Below are 23,326 nucleotides of genomic sequence, written 5' to 3' on the forward strand. Positions count from 1 at the left end.
TTGCCACCAAAATGACAATTTCATGCTAAATCCTGGTGACTCAAGCATCTGTCATATGTTATTATTTTAAACTAATCTGAATCTTAAGTTCAGAGTAAAAACCTCACTGGATGTTGAAGAAGTGCCAGGTAAAAGCATTCACTGAGGGCAGAAACACTTCAAAAACCACAGTAAACTGAATGTTAGCAACTTTTTTTTTTTATTATTGTTTTACCACAAAGTACAGATAAAAACATCCACAGCATATTCTCTCACTTTAAATGGCCCAAACTGAGAGGGAATTGAGGAGGCAGTGATACAAGACCAAATCAAGTCACATGTTATTTCTGCGTGCTAGTAGAAGCTCTACAGTCGGCAACCTCTACCAAGCTGGATGGCGTTTGTTTTTGTGTACATACTGTAGTGTGTATTGCTTCGTAGCTGAGTGACACATTCATTCACAAGCAGGCCTAGAAATGAATGCAGGGTACAGTACAACATGGCTCTTTGGGGGATTTCAGGTCTTTTTTCCTCTTTTTTTTTCTTATTTTTTCAATGCAAGCCTGAGTCAATACAACACAATCCACACATATGACTCAAAGGTAGAGTATTTACAGACAGGGTTTATATGGAGAGGAAGACATATTAGAAAGGAGAACAGTTCAAAGTTTTGGATTTTACCAGAAAGGAAACAGTCACAACCAGTAAGAAGTAAAATGTATGCAGGATCAAAATCATCTCCCCAGTTTATAGTCATATTTACTGGCCAAATCACTTCCTTTTCTAATAACACCACTCTGAATGGAGACTCAGTTTTTTATAGTATTGAAGTTCCTGTCAAACATGAGACACCAGCTTCAGTCATTCATTACTGATTTTCATCCAGTAGCGCTTTGCCCTCTCAGTCCGTAGATGTCATCCCCTTCATCAATATGGGTTAACGCTGATATGAAATCATTTTGATATGAACAGGACTCACAATATATCCCTGTGAGGAACTTGTTTTATTACCTGTTTAAACGTTTAAAATTGGTCACGCTCCTCAACCTGGCACCCCACAGCAAAAACAGCGAGCTGCTTCTTAAGCAATCTTTGGTGAAGTATAAAGAAGGAATACCCAGTAAACCAGTTTTAACCGTTAAAACTGTAATAAAACCAAAGTGCAAATACTTTCCCAGTACTGAATATTTAACTCCTGCATTGGCTCGAGCCTTCAGCTGCTTTACGCTTGCTTCGTATTTAAACAGTGCGGTCCATAATTTACCTGAAGACTGAGATCAAACGCAAACACACAAATAAACCGACGCCCACACAAGAGCCTGCATTTATCCGTAATACTGAGGTGTTAGTGGTATTAATCGCGTAGTGTTTTTTTATTAAGCAGATAAACACGAGGAGTCAGCGTGTTCTTTGATACGCTGTCTCCGTCCAGAAAAGAAACGAGTTCTCTTTCAGAATAATGCAATCAAACACATATAAACTGATATACACCCCACACATGTTGCCATACATGTTTTCCCTGTCTTGAATCTCGCTATGGTGCTGTACCATGTGTCAGCATGATCTCTACTCTCTGTAAGTCTCAACCAGCAAGACAGAAGCTCAGGGCTGTAGTTGTTGAATGATTTTGAAAGCAAGCCAGCATACTGTACTCACCTAGAGGTCAAAGATCAGTAGATCTGCCAAGTAACCACAACAAACTCCAATCTGGCCATTTTGGGAATCATCCTAATCTATCCTGATGTTTCTTTCACTGCCTGCAGGCAAGCTACCAAAAGAAAGCAAAATACCCTGGAATATCAAAGAAGCAACATCGCTCTTGTCCTTCAAAGATTGATGAAATGTTTCAGTGTCTTGATATTTGAGGACAGCAATCAAAGAGATGAAAGCCTGAAGTCTGAAGGTTTTTGCTGTTACATGACGTCAACTTCAGTATTTTACAAAAAAAGGTATCTGCAGAATCTTCTCCACCTGATGGAAAATACTTTTAACTGTGTTGCACAAAGATGCTTTTTAGACAGCCTCCTATTTTTCCCTTTATCTCCCAGTGACAAAGACAAAGACGCATTAAAACCACTGAGAACCTAAATGGCTTTAAGACTATTCTGAAAAAGAAATGCATCTCCTTCCTCTAAAATAGAACTTATGCAACGATGCTACGCGTCACAGCAGTGAAAACCACACCAGACGGATTTAGACTTGTTAGTAATTTAGCAGAAAGTTTCGATTTATGATGATGCATTATTTCTGAAAGTAGCACGAGACATAACCAAGAGGGAAATTCGGCGGTTCGCAGAAGACACGCTTCGACACGCTTCGACACGACCTCCAAACAAACAGGCCTTTTATACCAGATACTGTCCTCACAGAGCTTCGTACCGTCTTCATACCTATCCAGAAATGCATACCTGTAGATGTTATATATATAGATATATATATTGCACAACATTTATATGTACATTTGAAATAAATATAAGTAAATAAAATGTGTCTCTTCATTTTTTGCTATTTTTCACTTAGTTATAATTTGTTCGCATCCCTCTCCCCCCTAAGTGTTTTGCTGTATGAAAAGAACAAAAGGGGCACCAAAGTACAAAAAGAAATGTAAAAAATGAAAAAAGGCGAAACAGTCAGATGAACAACGGAAAGACAGAACGCTTGCTATCTGTTCTGAAACTTGGTGAGACAACAAAAGAGACATTTAATGACATATATGAAATGCATTACATTGATACCGAGCAGATTTCAGCTGGATCACCACTCCTACGGAACTGAGCAGTGTGGCCCTCTTGGTCACCACATCCAAGGCTGGCATCTTTTCCAAGATATTCAACTGACATGAAACAAAGAACTGTAAACATGGGAAGGATTTCAATGGCACTCTGAGGGTGTACGTTACGCCGTCAAATCCTTCTTGTAAAACCACACCGAGGATCAGGGAAACAACATACGACGGGTTGAAAAGCTTCAAGAACCAGGCTGCAAAGAGTCTGAAACTGCAGCTTCATTTAAGGTGCTTTGGCATCATACCAGCACCTGCACTTTTTGAATGACCTTTTAGCTCATTTGTGCAGAGAAACCAGGAGCACCCACAGTAAAAACACTAATTCAGACAGTTTTCAGACACTTTTCAGCTTGATTCTTGTGACCTTTAGCCAATCTTCCTACAGAGACGAGCAGGAAAAGGAGTGAAACGGGTGATGAAGTACAGACCCAAGGACCTGGGGTCCAGCTGAAAGGAGGACAAGGAGAAAGACAGTGGAAAAGGGTTTTGGAGAGGAGTCAGCTTTAACATGCACAGTCCTGGTGAGGAGGAGCAGGCTGCTCTGTCAGCTGGGGCCCCTGTTTGGCCCCTGTGACAGCAGGATCGCCGGCGTCCAGACTCTCAGACATCTTTTCACAGATGATGTCGACCAGGCGCTCAAAGGTCTGCTTCACATTGATGTTGTCCTTGGCACTGGCCTCGAAGAACTCGAAACCTGGAGGAGAAACAGAGCATGAGAGAGGTCGCCGAGCCGTGTTCGGTCTGTCAGTCAACAAGGGATACACCTTGCTATCTGCCGGGCAGATTACATTTGGTGGTGCGGTTGCAGATCATTCCAGTGACTCATAAAGCTAACACACAGAGACAGATAACCTTTTACAACAATTTGACCTAGCGTATTTGCCTTTGGACTGTGGGAGGAAGCCAGAGCAGCCAGAGAAAACCAACACGGGAACAGGGAGTAACATGCAAACTCTGAACAGAAAAGCAACAGCTGGCCGATAGGTTTGAACCCAAAGGGGCAGATAAAGTGCAAACTGCAAACTCCTTCCTGGCTTATCAGACGGTACCAGCCTCAGAGAAGACTCCACTCATGTTCCTAAAACATCACAAGCACTATTAGTCTGCAAAGAGCTCTGAAAGCTTCCATTTGAATATAAAAAGTTGTATGTCTTGTAGACTCGCAAGGTTGAATTTTGCGCGTGTGCGTGTTCAGCATGAACTCACCGAGGTGTTCAGACAGCTGACGGCCTCTCTCTGAGCTCACCACTCGCTCATCCTCCATGTCACACTTGTTTCCTACCAGCAGCACCTGGGCATTGTCCCATGAGTATGTCTTAATCTGAGTCGACCTGAGGGCGGGGTCAGAGAGGAAAGTCAAAGGCTGGGATGTCTAAATGCAACATTAAAGGGTTTTTTTTCCCAAAAATTCAGGATCGCACTGATTGAAGAGGTACAAAAAATTTATCTGAATCTAAAAACTCTCAAATTGTGCAGGCAAACAATAAAAATCAAAGGATCAGTGTGATTTCTTTGATTTTACTGTAAGTCCGTACTGAAACTTAAAGACTGAATTGCCCATAAACACAGGCAATATCAACAACAAGGTATGACCACGTAGGTGGAAAATAAATGGAATGGTCCTCTGTGATGTGCTGGTCAGGTTATATAGCACAACAAAAAGGAAAAGATATCACGATCGCATCTCATTATTCAGCAGAGACAGAAAGCTCATTCTGTGGTCTATTAAAATAGACAGAAACCTGAACCGGATCAGTGGCTCTGTTCTTCTATCCCTGCATCTATTTCTAGAGCGATGCTAAATCTCTAGATGCAGTTTCATTCATCATCCGCACAACTCTTTGTCTCACCAGAAAAACAGCGATAGAGGGTGATTTTTGGTGCCTAAACCGCACCAAACAGAAACTTAAAAAGAACGTAACAGCACTGTTTTTACACAGGATACAGCATCCAAATAATAATTTTTTTAGTGGTCTTTATCCTACTCGCTTATATGTTGTTGTCCCCCTTATCATCAGCACTACCCCAGTCAATGACATACCAGTCCTGGACAGCGTTGAAGGAATCCTCGTTGGTAATGTCATACATGAGAATGAAGCCCATGGCTCCTCGGTAGTAAGCTGTGGTAATGGTGCGGTAACGTTCCTGGCCAGCCGTGTCCTGAGGAAAGAAAAGAGCAATTGAATTACAGTGATTGTTTTTATCATGTTACTGCAGAGTGGCTCAAACAAAGAGAGTCTGGAGATTAAGATAGATTGGTTTTAGACATGTGGAGAGGACAGATAGTGGACATATTGGGCAATCGGTGTTAAAGATGAAGTTGCTAGACAGGAGAAAAAAGAGGAACGATACAGAGGAAATTTAGGGATGTAATGAAGGAGGACATGCAGAGGGTTGGTGTGACTGAAGAAGATGGCAGGATGAGATAGATAGGGTACGATGGAGACAGAGGATCCACTGTGGCAGCTGAAAAAAGAAGAATTAAAGAAACAATTTGGTTACCCAGAAGCAGAAACGTGAATTACATTTCCTTACACTTCACACAGCAGTTTAAATCAGGTAATGAAAAGCTGATAACATGCAATACAGTTACATCATCGATATTGCTGAGTAAGCAATGCCAAAAACCTGCTGACAGTGCGACACAGTGTATCGCTCAGGTGTGTGTTTTAATGTCCCAGTGCGCTCCCACAGCACTTTCTACGCAGCAGTAGAAAAAGCAAACAGCAGCTCCGTGTGTGTTGGTGTAATTGGGGAGTTTATCTACAGCCCTCACTGCTGTTGGAAAGGTGCTGATGATTCAGAGCAGAAAGTATTAGAAAACCTATCTTTACTTACAACTCTGACACATCAGGCAAGTACATAACTGTGTTTTAAAGGTTTAATTTAATGTAATCAGTCACTTTTGCGGGTAATACAGGTAAACACTATCTTTAGATACACTCGAGCAAACTAAGACCTGTTTAGTCCATTTATTTGATCATTTCTACCCTTTTATTTAAACATTTGCAGCATCCTTCCCCATCGATCCTCTACAATGACTTTCTATCCAGCATTTAAGATATACATTTTCAAAATTTTCAGCAGGTGACAGTTCATCACCACTTCTCTCAGTTTTTTTTCCATTGTAATGTTTTCCAGTTATCCAGCCTCTCCAATCCCCGCTCTCTCCCGTTGGCTGGAGAGCCAGGTGAGGTTGGATTTCAGAGCTAAGCCCTGATTATTGCTCAGGGAATTAAAGCACAGTGTTTCTGCTAGCCAACACCCTGCCTCGCCTTGTAAGCTGAGCGGCTTCTGTTCCAACAGCATCCCTCAGCTGTCGGTGCGGAGATTAAAAAAAAGTCTCATGCTGGTTTACACTTCACAGGATGAACTCTTTGTTTGACACTTTGGCATTCAAAACCATTTGGATAGTCATACAGCCAGTGCACACAATGTGGGGTTTTTTTTTCTGCAAGCACACATATGGCATTTTGGGAAATGTGCTTATTTAGTTTCTTGCCAAGAGTCAGTTAAGGTGACTGATGCCTCTCTCTTGTCTGTTGGGTTATGGTGAAGGGTTATTAGCCAGACAAATGCTGTATTTGGTCAGGTTGCAACTTCAATAACTAAACACTGACTTAACCCAAAAATTAAAACTTCTCTCTGTGAGCTTAACCATTACATGCTTAAATGAAGACATATTTGGCCTATTGGCCATGAGTCTGGTTCTACAGGAGATTTCTTCCTGCTAAAAGGGAGTTTTTCTTTCCCCCTGTCGGCTTTGGCCTTTATGGGTAGTTTCTCTCTGGGTAACAGCTGTACTATGGGCACATTTTTTATGGCTCAACCAGAAGTTTGACTTAAGGCTTAAATTTCGGGCTCTCACTGCAGGCTGTAGCTGGTCACTATTTGCCAGGCGCCACTCCCAGTAAAAATTACCAAACTGTGTTTGTAGTATTGTTCCTTTTGGACATTTTTAATTATCTGACAAATAACATGTGGCACAGTGTCATGGACCTTGAGTTTTTGTACTTATTGGTTTCTCGTATTTACAGCGTTCTTTGGGTTTTGTGTTCTATTTAACAAAGTATATATTTGGTTTCTTTATGATTGTATTATTAGCTTTGCCTACAATCTCTTTTAGTTTTCAGATCTGGTTTCCTTTGTAGTCATAGTTAATGCTGTATTGTCACATACTTAAATTTCTTAGACTTCGGTTTTCCTGCCTCCTGTGTCTCATTGTCAAGTGTCTAAGTGGTTCTTATGTTGCTTCCTGTTTTGGTTTGTCTTTTCTTCCTTGTATTTAGTTGTACTTCCTTTGTCTCTGATTATTCCACCTGTGGACTGAGCTGTCCTCTATCCCCCAAATTAGTCCTCTGTGTATTTAATGGCTTCAGTTTGTCTTTGTTGTGATGACTGTTTATCTTCCTGTTGTTCCTCCCTATGTATTTGACAAATTTGGATTTTGTTCTATATTCTATCTTGAATTGTTGTTTCTGACACCATTAAACATGAGCTGTTTGTTGAACAGCCTGTAGAGTCTGCTTTGAGTCCTTACACCTGTCTGTTAGTACTGATAATCAGGTACATGTGTTACCTGTGTTAAGTTTGCTAGCTGTAGCTGATAACTTAGCACTCGCCCGATATAAATCATATCTCAAAGGTTTTATAAGTTGAGGGAGTTTGTAGATAGAATAACATAAATCATGCTAACAGGTGAGCTTTTTCCTATGTAAGTGTTTTCTCTCTAACATTAACACACAGTCATACTCTGATGGCTCCATCGAAGAGTAGAGTTTGGACATTTGGCCAAAGGACATTTGGCATGCTGACTGGAGACGACAGGGCTCAAACCACCAACCTTTCTTCCTGAGCCTCAGCCAATCCAAAAAGAGCTCTCAAACCTGCAACAGTTACCTTCAAACAAAGCAAAGCTAGCTGTTTTCATCTGGTTTTTCTCACTATCCTAAGCTAACCAGCTGCTACCTGAAGCTTCAGCTAAAGATATGATAGTAGTGTCAGACTTCTCAGCCAAGATTTAATAAGAGAGTGAAAGGAAAAGTGAATTCATCTTTTAAGTAAACCCTTATAATCCTTATTAAATCATTTTAAGGGTTTACTTGAAGGAAAGACAAAGATAATCTCAACAATGAGCTATGGAAGAAGCTGAAATTGTGTTAAAAGAACTCGTACTTTTAGCCATTATTACTGCTATAATAGGTACATTTTATCACACACGCTCCTATAAACTAAATGCCTACCTTTCAATAATCTGTTGAAAAATTCCATTTCAAGAACACATTTTTAATAAAACTCCTGATAAACAGATAAATACACACAAAAATAGCATCATGTGCACAAAAAACTGATGAGTGCCTGTGTGTGTGTGCGTAACATGAATATATCTATTCGCTCAGTCATACATTATCACTCTCGGGTCACTAGAAAATTGCATTTTCAGAGAGCTGTAGCTTTGATCTATGCTTTCCAAACTGATGGTTACTGTATAATGTTCTGCAACTGCAGCTTGCACTTTATTTTTGCTCACCCACTAAGTGTGTGCCGCAAGTTGTTCTGGATAAGTGCATCAGCTCTATACCTAAAATGTCAGTGTAGGTAGCACTGAGTGGTGTTATATAATGAACACTGGACTATTCATATTTGAGCTAAGCATAAAATTTAGAGTTAAGGGCTTACTACAGAATATAAAATGATAATCTTTCCAACTGGCAAGAGATAATATAACCTATATCATTTTAATGGAGAAGAGAACGGATCATTTTTTGTTACTAGCTCAACATTATCGTCTCTGCTGTTTTCCCTTTGTGTGTGTGAGCCTAGAGACATCTAATGGAGAAGGAGCTCCAACTAAGGAGGGTCTGAGCACTGGCCGGTGTGTATATGTCTGTCTTACTGGATGTCAGCTAACAGATTATATTAGTGTGATCATAGTTCATCCTATCTGTCTACCTTTATAAATCTGGTAATTCTGAAGCTCTAATTTTTTAGAATTGGTCCCGTTTAACCAGAAGTCTTTACTTTGGACTGCAGCTGTCATGAGCACTGTGAAAGCAGCATGATGCTCCACATGGCCTCTCAGGCCTTCAGTTTTATCTGCAACGTGACGCGTTCTCAAACGTGGCTGTTTAAATAAATAAAGTATATGTCACAGGTCTGCACAAATCAACATACACTGGAATAACTGCACACTGTGACACAAATATACGCACTGTGCGCTCATGCCAACAATTTCATTTTTACTCTGCTAGCTGAGCAGTGGGGGAGGAAGTGTGTGTGCGTGTGTGTGTGTCTGTGTGCGTGAGACAGAAACGAAAGGGAGGGGGGCATCTTCTAAGATGTGTAGTAATGGGGGAGGGGAGAGCGTCACCCAGTCTTAGGTTTATTCTTCTCCGATTGGCCGATTGTGTCTTTCTTACCAGAGGCAAGACCTGGGAAAGGCTGACAACAGAGGCAGCCTTACACACGAAACAGATCCACGTGTGCACAGCCACACAAATTCAATCCTCTGCTCACCATCACAGCTCTGGTTGGTGCATAACTTTGGTGCGAAGGTGGAAATGATGTAATTGTCTACAGCATGGCACCTAAACACCAGTTTCCTGCAGCTCAGACCAAAGAGGCTGTTTTCCCAGGGCACTCGTCTCTAGTCTGCAGTTTAGAGCTTCAGCTGTCTTTAACCCTTGCGCCCTTAGAAGCAAACGCACGTCTGAGGAAACACCTTATTGTTTGCTCCCGGGGACGTATCACCGTAACCGTCTAATGTATTCTGCTCTGTTGGTGTTCATCTGCACGTGCAGGCTGCAGCGAAGGCACCGGTGTGTGCAAATCTGTGTATTCACTGGAATCTGACTTTGCATAATAAAACAGCACCACGGGGCAGTGTCTTACAACTCCTGTTTTTAATTTTTATTTGCTCAATTATGAGAATCCATCGGAAAACATGAATATCTACATTCCTTAATCTGACAATGACAATATTTTTAAAGGCAAGGTTAAAATCCTGATGTCATAGACAGGGGCGAAATGGTCTGAATAGTGTGCGCGTGCAGGACGATCCTTCCTGGAAGGTATTTGTGGCATTGCACTTGCTTTCAAAAATAGTTGGAGAATGGAGAAAAAAAAGACTTACAGGGAACTGAAACCCAGCTTTATTTCTCACATCCACACACCCTGTTTATGTATTTCACATGTCAGTGCAGAGGAAACATTTCATGCTTGTCTGTAAGCCCGTCTGGGCATTGCTGTGCAGAAAAGCTAAGCGGAGAAAAGGAAGCATAAATGCTTTGACCAACAAATGTGTGTAAAACGTGTGATGAAGTGCAGTGCTTCTTGCATTAGCTCATTCCTCACCACAAACACACACACTTCAGATGCATTTCCTTGGTGTTGCTAAGTTAACCGCTCATTGGACAGCATCTGTGTGTCCTAGTTTGAAATAACTCAAGGAAGTGATCAGATCAACACCACCAAATATACCAAATACCAAAAGCAAACCAGATGCATTGACTTTTATTTAGCAAATAAATACCTAAATATCAAGTGCCAAAAATTCATATAGTCGTACTAATTATGGGCAAATTTTGAAAACAACGTGAAAGAAATTATCTGTCATCATCCTGGGCTTTGGTGTGTCTGGGCTCTGAATCCTTGTTTGTTTTTTAGAGATATTTTATATCTTAAAAAAACTTGATATAGTCTTTAGTTCTTGTTACCTTTGTTATCTGGCTTCTGTCAGTATTTAGCACTGTTTATGTTCTGAGTTCAGTTAATCTAGCCTTCTCTATGGCTTCATCCCCATGATGGCTGCTCCTCCATGAGCCTTGTCCTATAGGAGATTTCTTCCTGCTAAAAGGGAGTTTTTCCTTCCCACTGTCGCCAAGCGCTTGCTGTTAAGGGAACATCTGATTGTTGGGATTTTCTGTGTATCATTGTACGGTCTTTACCTTACAATATAAAGGGCCTCGAGGTGACTGTTTGTGACTTTTTGAATTAAAATGAAGTGAAAATTCCTCTCTGCTAACGATTGCATGTTTAGTTACTTCCTGTTTTATTTTGACAGTTGCTCACTGTGTCTTATGTTAGGTTTAGGCGATCGTGGCCCAAGAGTTGGCAGTTCGTCTTGTAATCGGAAGGTTGCTGGTTCGAGCCCCGGCTCGGACAGTCTCGGTCGTTGTGTTCTTGGGCAAGACACTTCACCTGTTGCCTACTGGTGGTGGTCAGAGGGGCCAGTGGCGCCAGTGTCCGGCACCCTCGCCTCTGTCAGTGCGCCCCAGGGCGGCTGTGGCTACAATGTAGCTTGCCATCACCAGTGTGTGAATGGGTGGATGACTGAATGTGTAAAGCGCTTTGGGGTCCTAAGGGACTAGTAAAGCGCTATACAAATACAGGCCATATTAGGTTTAACTTCCTCCTTGCTTTAGTTGTGGTCTCATCACTTACCTCTCCCCATATTATATGGGTGCGTATATATTGTCTCCCCATGTCCGTTGTCGTTTTTTCCCTCATAAGTGTGTATGTGTGAACCTCAGTTTTTTCTTTACACCTGTCAACCAGTATAATATAAACTAACCAGATACTAGTAAGCAAAGTAGGTATACTTTTTGGTTCATAGCACTTTTTTTCTTTTCTTGTCATCTTACCCAGATCTGTAATTTAATCCGCTTCTCATTCCTGTAGATAGTCTTCACCTTGAAGTCGATGCCAACTGTGCTGACAAAGGCCGGCGTGAAGGAGTCGTCGGCGTAGCGGAACAAGAAGGAGGTTTTTCCAACGCTGCTGTTGCCGATGATGAGGATCTTGAACATATAATCAAAGTTTTGGTCAGAGGACTCCTTCTGCCCGTAGGTCGCTGTTGCCGAAGCCATCTGTGGACAAAGACAACAGAGAAAGTCTTTAACCAAACTCCTGAAGTGGCCTCACTGTAAGATCACAGTAACCGTTCTCTGAAATAGAAATGACATTTTTCTGTTTCTTCCATTTCTAAAATACTCTGTAGAGTGACAAACTGAGCTTTCTGAGTAAGAGAGATTCACACTGTTCAGATATGGTGCACAAATCATGAGCAACAGAACAAGAAAGAGCAAAAATTGATATGAAGTAGGTGTAGATATGAAAATAGAAGATGGATATCAGCAGTCAGGATAATACCCAATATAAGATTTTCTTGGGGTTACTAGAAAACCGGCGTAGAAGATCTGATAAAGCTTTAGGGAAAACAATGCGTATCGTCTTTGGAGTAGGAAAATGCAGAGATTAGGTAATTAACAAGGAATTAATCAGCTTTAATGACTTTAATAATGTTTCAAGCAAAAATGCCAAAGAGTTATTATTTCCAAAGGATAATGGGCTGCTGGCAAAACCTCAAAAGCCCCAGTTTGAATTTCTCCTTTTACCAGCATTTTAATAAGAAACCCATATATAACACGTTAAAAATAGCTGCATGTAAGATGTAGAACGGGGTGGCCATCCTTCTTGGTGATGGCAGATGGACCCCCAAACTGTGGGGCATCCATCTGCACAGTGCAAAGTGCAAAGAACCACAGTGACAGTAAGAACAAGGATGGGCAATGCCAATTAGCGAAGGCTCTAAATGCTACATTCTGGGTCCGAAAGATACACAGACTAGTAAATAAAAATGCAGGCATTCATTAAGACGCATTAGCAGCTTCTACTGTCAGCCAGGACATTATGCTAAATTAATGAGCATCGATTTCATTAAACATACGCAGAAGAGGCTGCTGAAACAACAGCAGAGGAGCTGTTTAACACAGAAGAGGTCGTACGTTTAATGCGTGTTGAGACAAACGACGTTGTCAGCATCTGTTAGACTCAGCATAACAGAGGATAGTGATTAACTGGTATGCTTTACACAATGCACATTTGCTTCATGGGCATTAATCACAACCACATATTGCAATATTCTCATCGGTGGATGGAGGTGTGTGAGGATGAACTTCATACTAGCATAGAGTTTTGTACCCACTAGCTAGCCATGTAGTTTAAAGCCAGTCCCGTCCATAATTTTCTATTTTAATTATTTATGTAAAACATGTTTGATCAAAGTTACACTCTATTAAAAATCCAGCCTAACATTTACACCAACAGCAACACCATTAAGAAGTAAGCATATGACAGCACACTGCACACCGCATACAAGATGGTAAGCCATTTTCCTCAAACAGAAGGCGGCTGTGCAGATTTCTGGGGGACTCTAAGTCTATGTTAACCATGAACTATGTACAGCATGAGACCTTTACGTTCAAAGGGATATACTTCAGATTTAATTAATTTCTTGGAAAGCTGTAGCAGGGTGTGAGCTCGAGTGAGCACCGAGCTCACTTGTAACGAGTCTTGTTCAGCATCCTGACTTCATTGTAAAGCCAATATAGGATCTGGTATGGTGCATTTGCTAATACTGAAATACCGTGTTTTACTTTAAACGATGGATGAAAAAAATTTAGTCATAATGGTCCTTTGTTCCTTTTGTCTGAAAGAGCCCATGCGAGCTTCTTTTAAATGACTAACAGAGGCATTTTTTAAAAAAAAAGTCCATTAGGATGCAGACAGGCGAAGGATGCAGGGACAGATGTGTGGGACAACTTTTAGACTTTGATTCACTGTTTGCCTCCTTTTTCACTCAAAGTTTAGTTGGGTTTAGACACAAATATTCCTAATTAAGAAAATAACCTTCTCTAGTCCTTAGATTGGGGTCTAACTATGATTCTGGTTAGTATCATAGTTAGATCACAGTTTAAGTTAGCGCCTAACCTAAGGAACTGTAGACACCTCCACCCTCTTGGTTTTCAGTATAAGGTGCTAGGTTCAAACCCATCTAAAGGTGTAACATGTAGTTATTAATGAGACCATATTTCTTTTGAGGAACACAATCTCATAAAAATATAAGACTAGCACTCACTTTAAAATCCACCATTTTCCTCAAAGTTCCTTATTATACATTGAACCTTTTTATTAATCTTATACACTGCATTAGCTAGTTCTACATATTTATTCAGCAAGGTCAAACTACTGCTGTGTTTTACTTTGGGCTGCAGATCTGCTCTAACAGTCAGCCAAACAACAACAGCAGCTTCACTGAAACTCACACTGCTGTTACGTTACTGCATTAGCTGTCCAGGACTACAAAGATTCAAACCTACGAGACCTAAAAGGATTTAGAAAACAGAGTGAGTGACTCTTCAGAGCACGATGACTGTAGCCCACAGGACTCAGTCCCTTCACCCGCCTCTATATTTAGACTGTTATCTCGACTCGGCTGCAGCAGAACACTAGAACTCAGACAGAATAAAGAACAAAGAAAACAAGTGCACCGTCCTCACAGCTCGGGCCTATCGTCTTACACGCAGGAACACGGAGATGCTTGTTAAATAATGGAGAAGCCCCGACCCTTCCTCAACACATTCTGTTATGCAAACGAGGGCTGAGCAGGTGGGTCGAGATGTGATAAACCCACTGTGAGAACGCTGCACAGAGGATCACAGAAACATTCATAAAGCTGTTTCATGTAAATAGGATTTAGTCAGGTTGCTAAATTGAGAGCATTGGAAAATGCAGCAGCCACATGGCTGCCAGTATCTTTTTAGTTGATGACTTCTGCTCTGCCTGTGACGTCAACAGTTCCTCACAGCTTGGAGGATCTGTGAATACTTCAAGAGTGTGCAAAAAATAAGACGAGCATACTCTTCAAAAGAGCCGAACCTAATCAATAATAATTATGGATATGCAGGATTAACTTAGACTTACTGAGTCACAAGTAAAGAAATATAAACTTTTACCTTACAGTATGTATTTTGCAAATATTACTTTAGATATTAAAGGTTTCTTTTAAAAACATACAGTAGCAGCAGTCTTCAGGAATAGTTCTCTGGACTTCATGAAGACATTCAAACCTCTATTTTGGATTTTGGCCTTTTGTTTCATTCTCTGTAGAGATAATTCAACAAAATGTTGAGATCTGGGCTCTAGGAAAGCCAATCCATGACCAATGCTGTTTCATTGTGTGTTTTTTCTTCTTTCCATGTTTGCTTTTACTGCATTTTTGGGTTGACTATCATGGTGAAAAATCAGTACTGGCTGAAACATAGCCCCAAACCATAACAGAACCTCCACCGTGTTTTACCTTTCTCCTGATCCTTCTCCATGTTTTTACCCTACAACCATAACCATACTGAACAATGAACTCAAAAAACTCTAACATATATACTGTGTTTTTAATGTGCAATATTTATCAGTTCTACATTCTTATTATTTACCTCTGCATGCAATTGTTCTCGTTTGCTTGTATTTATATTAATATGCATGAGTCCAGGATCCAGACACTCACTGGAAATTGGTCAGGTACAAGGACTGGACTGAAAATCTGTGAAAAAGCAGCCAGTGTCCAAAGACAGACCTTCAGAAAGCCTGAAGCCCTGTTGCTCAAGACAACTTTAAAAAATGCCAAAATGGTCAGACTTCTCAGGAGAGAAAAAGAAATGAGGGGTGCCTCAAACCGTTTTCACAATATTGTAATTTATTGAAATGTGTGTGCTGATGTTGTATGCACACAGGACAAATAGTGTCATCTTAGGTAGCTCCCCTGAAACTGTCCTCTCATGTTTTTAAAGGAGATGACTGACTATATCCAGAAAGAGTCACAAAGACATAATAAAGTGAATATTTTTCTTTTCCAAATAACTGACAACCCCATCATCCGATGAAAGTCCCACTTACTGCACATCAGACAAAAGGCAAAAAGCCGCCAAACAAACAAACACAAAGGTAGCAGTCAGGAAAGACAAGGTGACAATTTAACTGAATAAACAAACTGCAAAGAATATGGAGCAAAAGAGGTAAACACTTTGGTTCACTTGTCAAACTGATTTTTGCCCCTTAAAATTGCGTAAAAAGGTTTGTTTTCAAACTGAAATAGACACATAAGCACATTGAACTCAGAGCCATTTCTTCATTTGGACTCTATTCTGTAAAAGCTCACAGCTAACAAGTAGTTTAGGGTTCACTGATATCATCAGTATTACAGCTTAATCAACCCTGTTCACTCAATCTGGGATCACTTAGCTGACTTCAGGTGAGATTGATGCGGCGCAGTTGTACCGTACACCGCTCAACTCCACCCTACTCAGCTGACGGTCAATAGTTGGAGTTTCAGTCACAGCACAGGCACTGCAATGTGACTCACTGATTGTGATGAGCATAATCTGCACAAACATTAGAAAATAAAAAGTAAACGTGCAGCTAAAGTGGATGAACAGCGTGTTGGATTAACTGATCTGCAATCAGTTTGGTTTAGTGTTGCTTTTCCTGTCCCCTTCCTGACAAACGAATGTCCAACCTAAACAACAGGAGACGCTTCCATCCCAGAATTCCTTGCAGAGGTATTTAAAGGAAGACACACCTACAACTAGCAGCACTTCATTGTACGGAGTGGTGTCGGTGAATTTCTCTGAGCCAGAAAAGCCCCAAAAATATAATTTATTTATCAGTCATACAATTGCATGCTCATATTGTTTGCTATGCACGCACTTCTGCTTAGCTCTTGAGGAAACTGAGTATTATTTGCAGGCTTAAGTCAAAGCTCCGCCTCAGGATTGGCCCATATGTCACTACTTTGATCTTTTTTGTTATGTGGCCTAGTTTGCATTAAGACCCCACCCTGGATCTGTGTGAGGTTTTCTTCCTGATTCCCGAGTTTTTACTGCCCGGAGACAACAAGTGGACTTTTTTTGGTAGTTTTTGTCTTTACAATCCCGCATATATTTCATCTTACTCTTACTATGGTACAGTAGATGGTATTTATTATGATTTGGCACTGACACTAACCATCCCTGACTAAACTGATTGACTTCCTGGTTTAAAACATTACATTTTACATGTATTTTTTATTTTTATCTCAAAAAAAAGAAAAGCTGGCTACTAGCATGCTTACTGACTATTCCGATCAGAGCTGTATGATATCAGCGTCAGGTTGGAAGAGTCTAAGATTTGACACCTATAACTCAACAGTTATCTTTAGGCTAAGCTCCGGTGAACCAGCTGGAAGTGAGATGGCACTTGATCACAGTCAGGGCTTGGTGTTTGATTTCCTCTTTGGCGAGTCTTATTAAAAATGTATCTGCTCTTGTTACCGCTGCACGACAGGGTCTGCTCAGCTCTGCAGATATTTCTGCCCACGTGTTCATTATCGATGAGCTTCTCCGAGCCGAGTCAGCAGTGTTACAGTGACAGCGCGTCAGGCAATTACACAAAGTTTTGCTCTTAAAAACATTTGAATCCAGGTCTTGGAGTCAGTTTAGATGCATTACTATACTTTCCTTCCACTGGCTGTACTGTAAAAACCCACGTTCGCTCATATTTCTTTTTACCCCCTCTGGAACATTTGCTGCATTTATCCTAGTGCTGTGATTCGCAACCTGTTTTATAACCTTTTTATAAAATCTGGGCTCCTAAATTCTTATTGATTCGTTTGCAGACCTAAGTGTTGTTGTTTCCAGTATTCACAGCAAGGATTCAAGGAGTTTAAAAATGACCAGCCAATGCTGGAAGTGTAGGTCTTGCCAAACACTACCGCAGGCTTTTTGCTTCTTTTCTGTGACGGTGCGGTGAGATTATTGCTGCTTTTCCTCTGTGTCTCTGAGATTAGCTGCAGAGAAGAGAGTTGGTTTAACCTTCACTAATTCGATACAGAAGCTTATAGAGAGAGGCCTTTGTGTTTAATCTCAAAGTAATTAACAAATTCTCATTATGCAAATGCCTTTCAGCCTCCAGAATGCCGCTGCTTTCTTTTGGCTTCGCTAGCAAACTTCCAAGCAAGTCAGGTGTACGTGCACTGTAAGAGCTGCCTGGCTATTTGGATTTCAACCCTTGCCGTGACCCCTGTTGTTATTGCAGCTGTAGTTTCACCTAATACTGAACCATCAATTATCTGTTTAGGAAATCAATATCTTCTACAGCCCAGAGTGACATCCTCGGATGTCTTGACCAACAATCCAGCAACAGTCTGAAAACTAAAAGAAACAGGAGACGCTGGAGAACTGGGAACTTTTTTTCTGCCGCTTTTGATTAAAAAAACCAAAGCTATAAATAATAATCAAACTTCACTTTGACCTTTATGTAGGTTATTGAGATGAAAGATGGTGACAACATCTGTTAAACACATGCATCCCTTCCCTCTTACTGTTCCCTTTCCTTTTTTCTGGTATAATAATATTTCATATTGAATTTTTGAGCATATGTTCTTTGAGCTGCTGATTATGCTGACTCACATCCCTATTTCCCCACAGGGATCAATCCAGTCTAACATGACAGTCATCGTCTGCATCATCTGTTAAATAGTATAGACATATAGATAATTATCAACAGAAATTTAAAGCTAAATGACATAAAGTATGATATAATAATATCCGAGTCTAAGTCAAGGCTTCACACAGTGTGTTTTTGATGGAAAACTACAATAGCATGCCGATCCACACAGTCAGTACATTTGCACATTTAGGGTCCCATCAAAGTGGCTCTGAAATTTCCAAATCTCCCACCACAAGCCGAAAAGTAGCAATGGCATTCGGTCTCGAATAAAAAGGAGATGAGACTGAACGCCAGGAGGAAAAAAGGATTTCAGAGTTCAAAGATAACTCCTTCCATCGTGGAGAGTGCAGGGAAGGTGGAGGAAGGGAAGCACGCTTTATCAGGCAGAGATGGCTAATAATAACCAAATCTGTTACCGCAGCGACTTCTGGTTTTAATATTAGATCGGCTGCTCAAGTCTCTGTTTGTATATATATATCCATGTAAGATCAGGATGAGTCACTAAGAAAACTGTGATATAAAGGAAGAAGATAAACTTTCTTTATAAGTCACAGCTCTGGGAAGCTTGGTTTTCTGAGTCTGTCTGCTTTGCTCAATAGCACTTTGTCAATAGTTACACCTTAACGCCACAGGCAAAGTCTTTTCCATTTTTTTCCACACTAATCCAATCAGGACTAAGAGTTATAGGTTTCACTGCTGGACAATGACATCACTGAGCTCCCCCTCTAAACCTGCCACCTAAAGGAGATTGATGTCCCCGCAGGAGCTAAGTGCTCCTGCAGCCAGCCAGTCAGGTTCATCTAATCAGGATTGGCTGGCTTAGTGCAGACGGACAGCTAATCCACAGCTGATCCCAGATCACCTAAACACATTCCTGCTTTAAGATGGTTACTGAGATGACTCACAGAGAGGTTTTCAACATCTCTTAACAACATCAGAGGATGGTTATGTGACCGAGCCTAACATCACCAGTCGATTTTATTACAAATAACTAAATCAGAAACTTAAGAGCACTGTGATTTTTACAGAATAAAAAAAGTCGTCCTCCCTGCAGGTCCCTGTACCAGGACAGGTTCTATCTGTTATTAAAACGGCTTCCATTTTTCAAAGGTTGTCAAGCACTCAATGAAGAAGCCACGTGTCACTGCTCTGACTGATAGCCGCCTGCTTTGTTTTATTTCTGTTCCATCAAACTGAATCAAGCTGCATTTGTTTAGAACATTTTTGTGAGTGTCACAGAGTGATTGTTCTTGTAAGGCTGACATTCAGTTTCTGATTTTTGGCTTTGGCAGAAGCATAAATGTCAGTTTTTGTCTGAGTTTTTCCAATCATAGTCTGGTGTTCAGATGGGGACGAGGAAGTGGATATGTGTCACTTCTCCGTGAAGCTAAAGGTTTTGACCTTTTTTCACCGAGGACATTTTCTCAGGTGGGTAAAAATATTGTCTCGTTTAAGGGTTCACGGTGCTCTCCTCCATAAATCAGTTCTTTGGATCTTTTTGTGTTTGGACTGGTACTTCAATAGTGGGGACGATGTTTAACAAATCTTCAAATCAAACTCTTATCTGCTCTCCTGCTCTGCAGTCCCCACCTTGCAGCATCCTTCTCGTCCTAGTACATTACCTTGAAAAGGCGCCATCAATACTTCTTAATCGAGGGGTCAATGCCACCTTCCTCTTTAACCTAATGAAAGTGGTGAGATCCCCATATCTGCAATACGGCAAGCTAATGCAACTCCTTCCTTTCTTTATTAGAACAAACAGACAGTGATGGAAACTAATGAATTACATTTACTCAAGTGCTGCACTTACTGACTTAGCTACATTTCTCCATTACTTATTTTTCAGATTACAATACATGACGCATTTATAAACGGACACATTGGTGTGAATCCGACAAACAGTCACATGATCAGCTCCGTATAGACCCAATAATCAAATCAAGTCAAATCTATAAATTAACTGATAAAAGAAGATCTTGTCTTAATGTAGCATTACTACTTTTACCCATAATCTTCACCCCCAGACTCACAACTAGGAGCAGAAGCATTTAATGGCTCCAGTGTTCATTCAGCACTAGACTGAATGCAGTGCGATGGGTGTGTGGATGCTGCAGCAGAACTCTTTCCTTTCACTGACTCGGTCCACACTGGCCAAGAGGCTTGTTAAACTCAAATCTGCGTGATCTGGCAGGATGATCACCATTTAAAAGTGAAGTCAGCAGCCTTTTCACCTCTGACCTCTTTAGCAAAATGCTGCTGTCTGCATCTTTCCTCCTGCGCCGTCTTTCTGTGCGGTGCTTTTGATGCAGTGGCAGTTAAAGAGAAATCCAGTGTCTCGTCAGTGTTTCTCAGCCTAGAAACACTGATGTTTACTAAAACCAATGTGATGCAACATTTACAGCTACTAACCAGCCTTATGTGTGAAACAGTAACTAACAGCCTACTGAAACTGGACAGCAGTGGTGTTACTCCGCTGCTGTGGCTCTCCTAGTTTTCCTGAGACAGCATTTCTCCCCCCTTTTTCCTCCAATCACGTGCCTCCTTTCTCTAGGAAGCGTGGAGATGCAGATGAGAGGAGGGGAAGCTAAAAATATCATCACTTCATTCTCCACCCCACCCCAACCCCCCGTGCAGAGAAAACAGAAAGCAGCAATGAGAGCAGCCAGGATGTGAGAGATGCTTTTTGAGGCTAGAGTCTGCAGGTGAATCCGGGACATTAAAAAGTAGTCATGTGTGTTTGTACACAAGTGCATTGCTTAATTTATAATGTTGATTGAAAATGTTTCTTCCCACTTCATGCTGAAAGATGCTGTATTTGGATACATCTTTGAGAGCTTGTTACAGTCATTAAAATAGTCTCGCCCCCCTAAATCTGCTGAGCTGTGCTCTGCTTATATAGAGCTTTTGTTCTCAGACATTGTGTGTGTGTGTGTGTGTGTGTGTGTGTGTGTGTGTGTGTAATGTTCAAAAGCATCTATAATCATAGTTTAAAGCATCATAATCACGGATTAGCTCAAGAAATCCGATCTTTAAGTCTGTTTTTCTGCACATGTGTTCAGACAGGCACCTCTCAGACTACTGCTGACAAACTGACTGAAATGTAATAAAAAAGGCATCCACCCTGCATATCAGTGGCATCTCTCCCAGGCAACATTAGTGTGTGTTTTGCCATGTGAAGCAGCAGATGCGTCACTTCTGCCTTCAGCCAGTAAGTTTACCGTCAGCGAGGACATTCAGATGTGGTCTGCAGGCTGTGAGCTCACTTTGAGACTTAAAAAAAAAAGCCTAAGAACATGCTTGCAGTCTTATTGTATTATACTTATTGATTAAGCTTAAAAGCCAAAATGCTGGCTGATAGGCTGACACAATGCAACCCCACTGTACAGTTTTCAGTAGGCTCCTGTCTAAGATTTGAAACAGCAGCTAAACCAGATGAAACTCTATGCATTTCATATGTGTGCTTTCATCCATATCCTTAATTAGCTGCACATAATTAAAATATATAAAAACAATATTTATGATTTAGTCTGTTTTTTTTTTCTTGTGAATGAATGAACAGATCATTCAGTACTTACTCCCAGAGATCTGACTCAGTGTTTTACCTCGGCATGGGAACACAACAGTCCTCCATATGGCTGCCGCGTTTCACGGATTAAATACTCTTGTAATCCTGGTATTCGGATTGTTGAATGATTCTCTGTGCCGACCTTTAGTTATGTCATGATGCTTATTTAAATATTAACCTATTAAATGTGTAACCTATTAAAAAAAAAACACAGGTTTCATATGTTATATACTCTCGTGCAGTGTGCTCTACGTGTGTTTGTACTGTATTCCACTGATCCTGCCTCAGATCCATTTAACCCATCGGACAGTGTGAAACGCCTTTTCCTGCAGGACAGGCCGTGAGTCAAGCCAGAGATCCAGGACAGCAGCAGCAGCAGCCCTCATCCATCCACACAGATAACAACAATCAGCATGTTTTACGGGTTATTCTGACGCCGGTTTATGGTTTTCACAATGGAAACAGCTGTTAAGGCAGGCATCTCACGTCAAGGCTTCTGTCATCTGAAATATTTTGCTGGATGATTAAAATAAACTGCAGCTGAGACACTAAATGCGCTAAATTTAATGTACGATTTTATCTCCATTAACTCCAAATTAATAAAGAAAGAAAACCCACCTTTATAGATTTCTATCTGGCTGCTATCCTCCACGTCCAGCACCCGCAGAAACACCACCACTCACTGTCAAGTCGGAATGGTTGCGCGACACAACATCCTGTTGGCTTTTTCAAAATAAAAGCAGATTGGTTTAAACGGCACAAAGTGCCTGAAAGATAAAGACGAAATTAATTGACAGAAATGAGAAGCCACAGCTCTGGTTTTTAATTTTTTATTTTTTATTCCTATACCCCACGTGATTATGAAAATAGTTACTTACTATTTAGTAGAGTGAAATGCCTCAAAAACCAACTCATCTCATTTAACTGCGTCCATCGGTTGAAAAAACTGTTTCATACACGCAGTTGTAATCCCAACGATTGGTAAACAAATAACGGATATCTCACGATCTTTTTGAATAAACCTCTTTGAGCTTGGCTTTTAATTTGAAAAGGGAAAAAACGAGTTCCAGTCGTTTTGTAACTCGGGTTGTGAAGGCGACATAAATGAATGACAAGTGGGCGGGGTTTAGGGGTACGAGAAGGATTGACGTCCTGGCTAACGAATCCGGAGCGTCCTGAAATATTCCACCTCAAACACTGAAGCGGTCTTTTATTATTGATGAAAGCTGCCGGAGAGGCTGAATTATTGAATACGAGGTCAGCAGTAACCACTGAGTCCATTCCCACCCAATAAAAGACACCGGTCCCATAATGCACTGCAAAACCATCACACTCATATACGTTTCATACGGATGCGGTGTAAGGTACAACGCCTGTTTCATAAGACAGCTGTAAGCGCTGCAGAGCGGATTTTGTAAAGTAACAAGAAACTGATTTTAAGCACAGCTGGATCTTTTATACTGAAAGCATATCACTGATTATTAAAGAATAGCCTACATTTAGTAGGAAATTGCACGTGATGATGATGTCACTGGAATTAAACAACTGCCATTCAGTATTTTTTTTGTTTTGTTTTTTAACTTATTAATCATGCTTAGTATCCACAGAGAGAGCAATGTTCTTTATCTTAGTGTTAACGTGTTTGCATTTATGAGCCAGTGAGCTTAAATGAGACA

At 40.8% G+C, this 23,326-nt stretch overlaps 1 protein-coding gene across 1 annotated transcript; it reads right to left on the reverse strand.

Annotated features, from left to right (window-relative positions):
• Positions 1-176: 176 nt before the first annotated feature.
• On the reverse strand, positions 177-22,364 carry rab3ab (RAB3A, member RAS oncogene family, b). Its single transcript, XM_063494940.1, has 5 exons — positions 22,269-22,364; positions 11,407-11,631; positions 4,806-4,924; positions 3,971-4,095; positions 177-3,458 (listed from the first exon to the last, which is right to left on the reverse strand). The coding sequence occupies exons 2-5, from the start codon at positions 11,629-11,631 to the stop codon at positions 3,268-3,270; spliced, it is 660 nt and encodes a 219-aa protein (XP_063351010.1). The 5' UTR covers positions 22,269-22,364; the 3' UTR covers positions 177-3,267.
• Positions 22,365-23,326: the final 962 nt, after the last annotated feature.

Source organism: Pelmatolapia mariae, linkage group LG15 (genome assembly GCF_036321145.2).
Source record: "Pelmatolapia mariae isolate MD_Pm_ZW linkage group LG15, Pm_UMD_F_2, whole genome shotgun sequence".
NCBI classification, from domain to species: domain Eukaryota; kingdom Metazoa; phylum Chordata; class Actinopteri; order Cichliformes; family Cichlidae; genus Pelmatolapia; species Pelmatolapia mariae.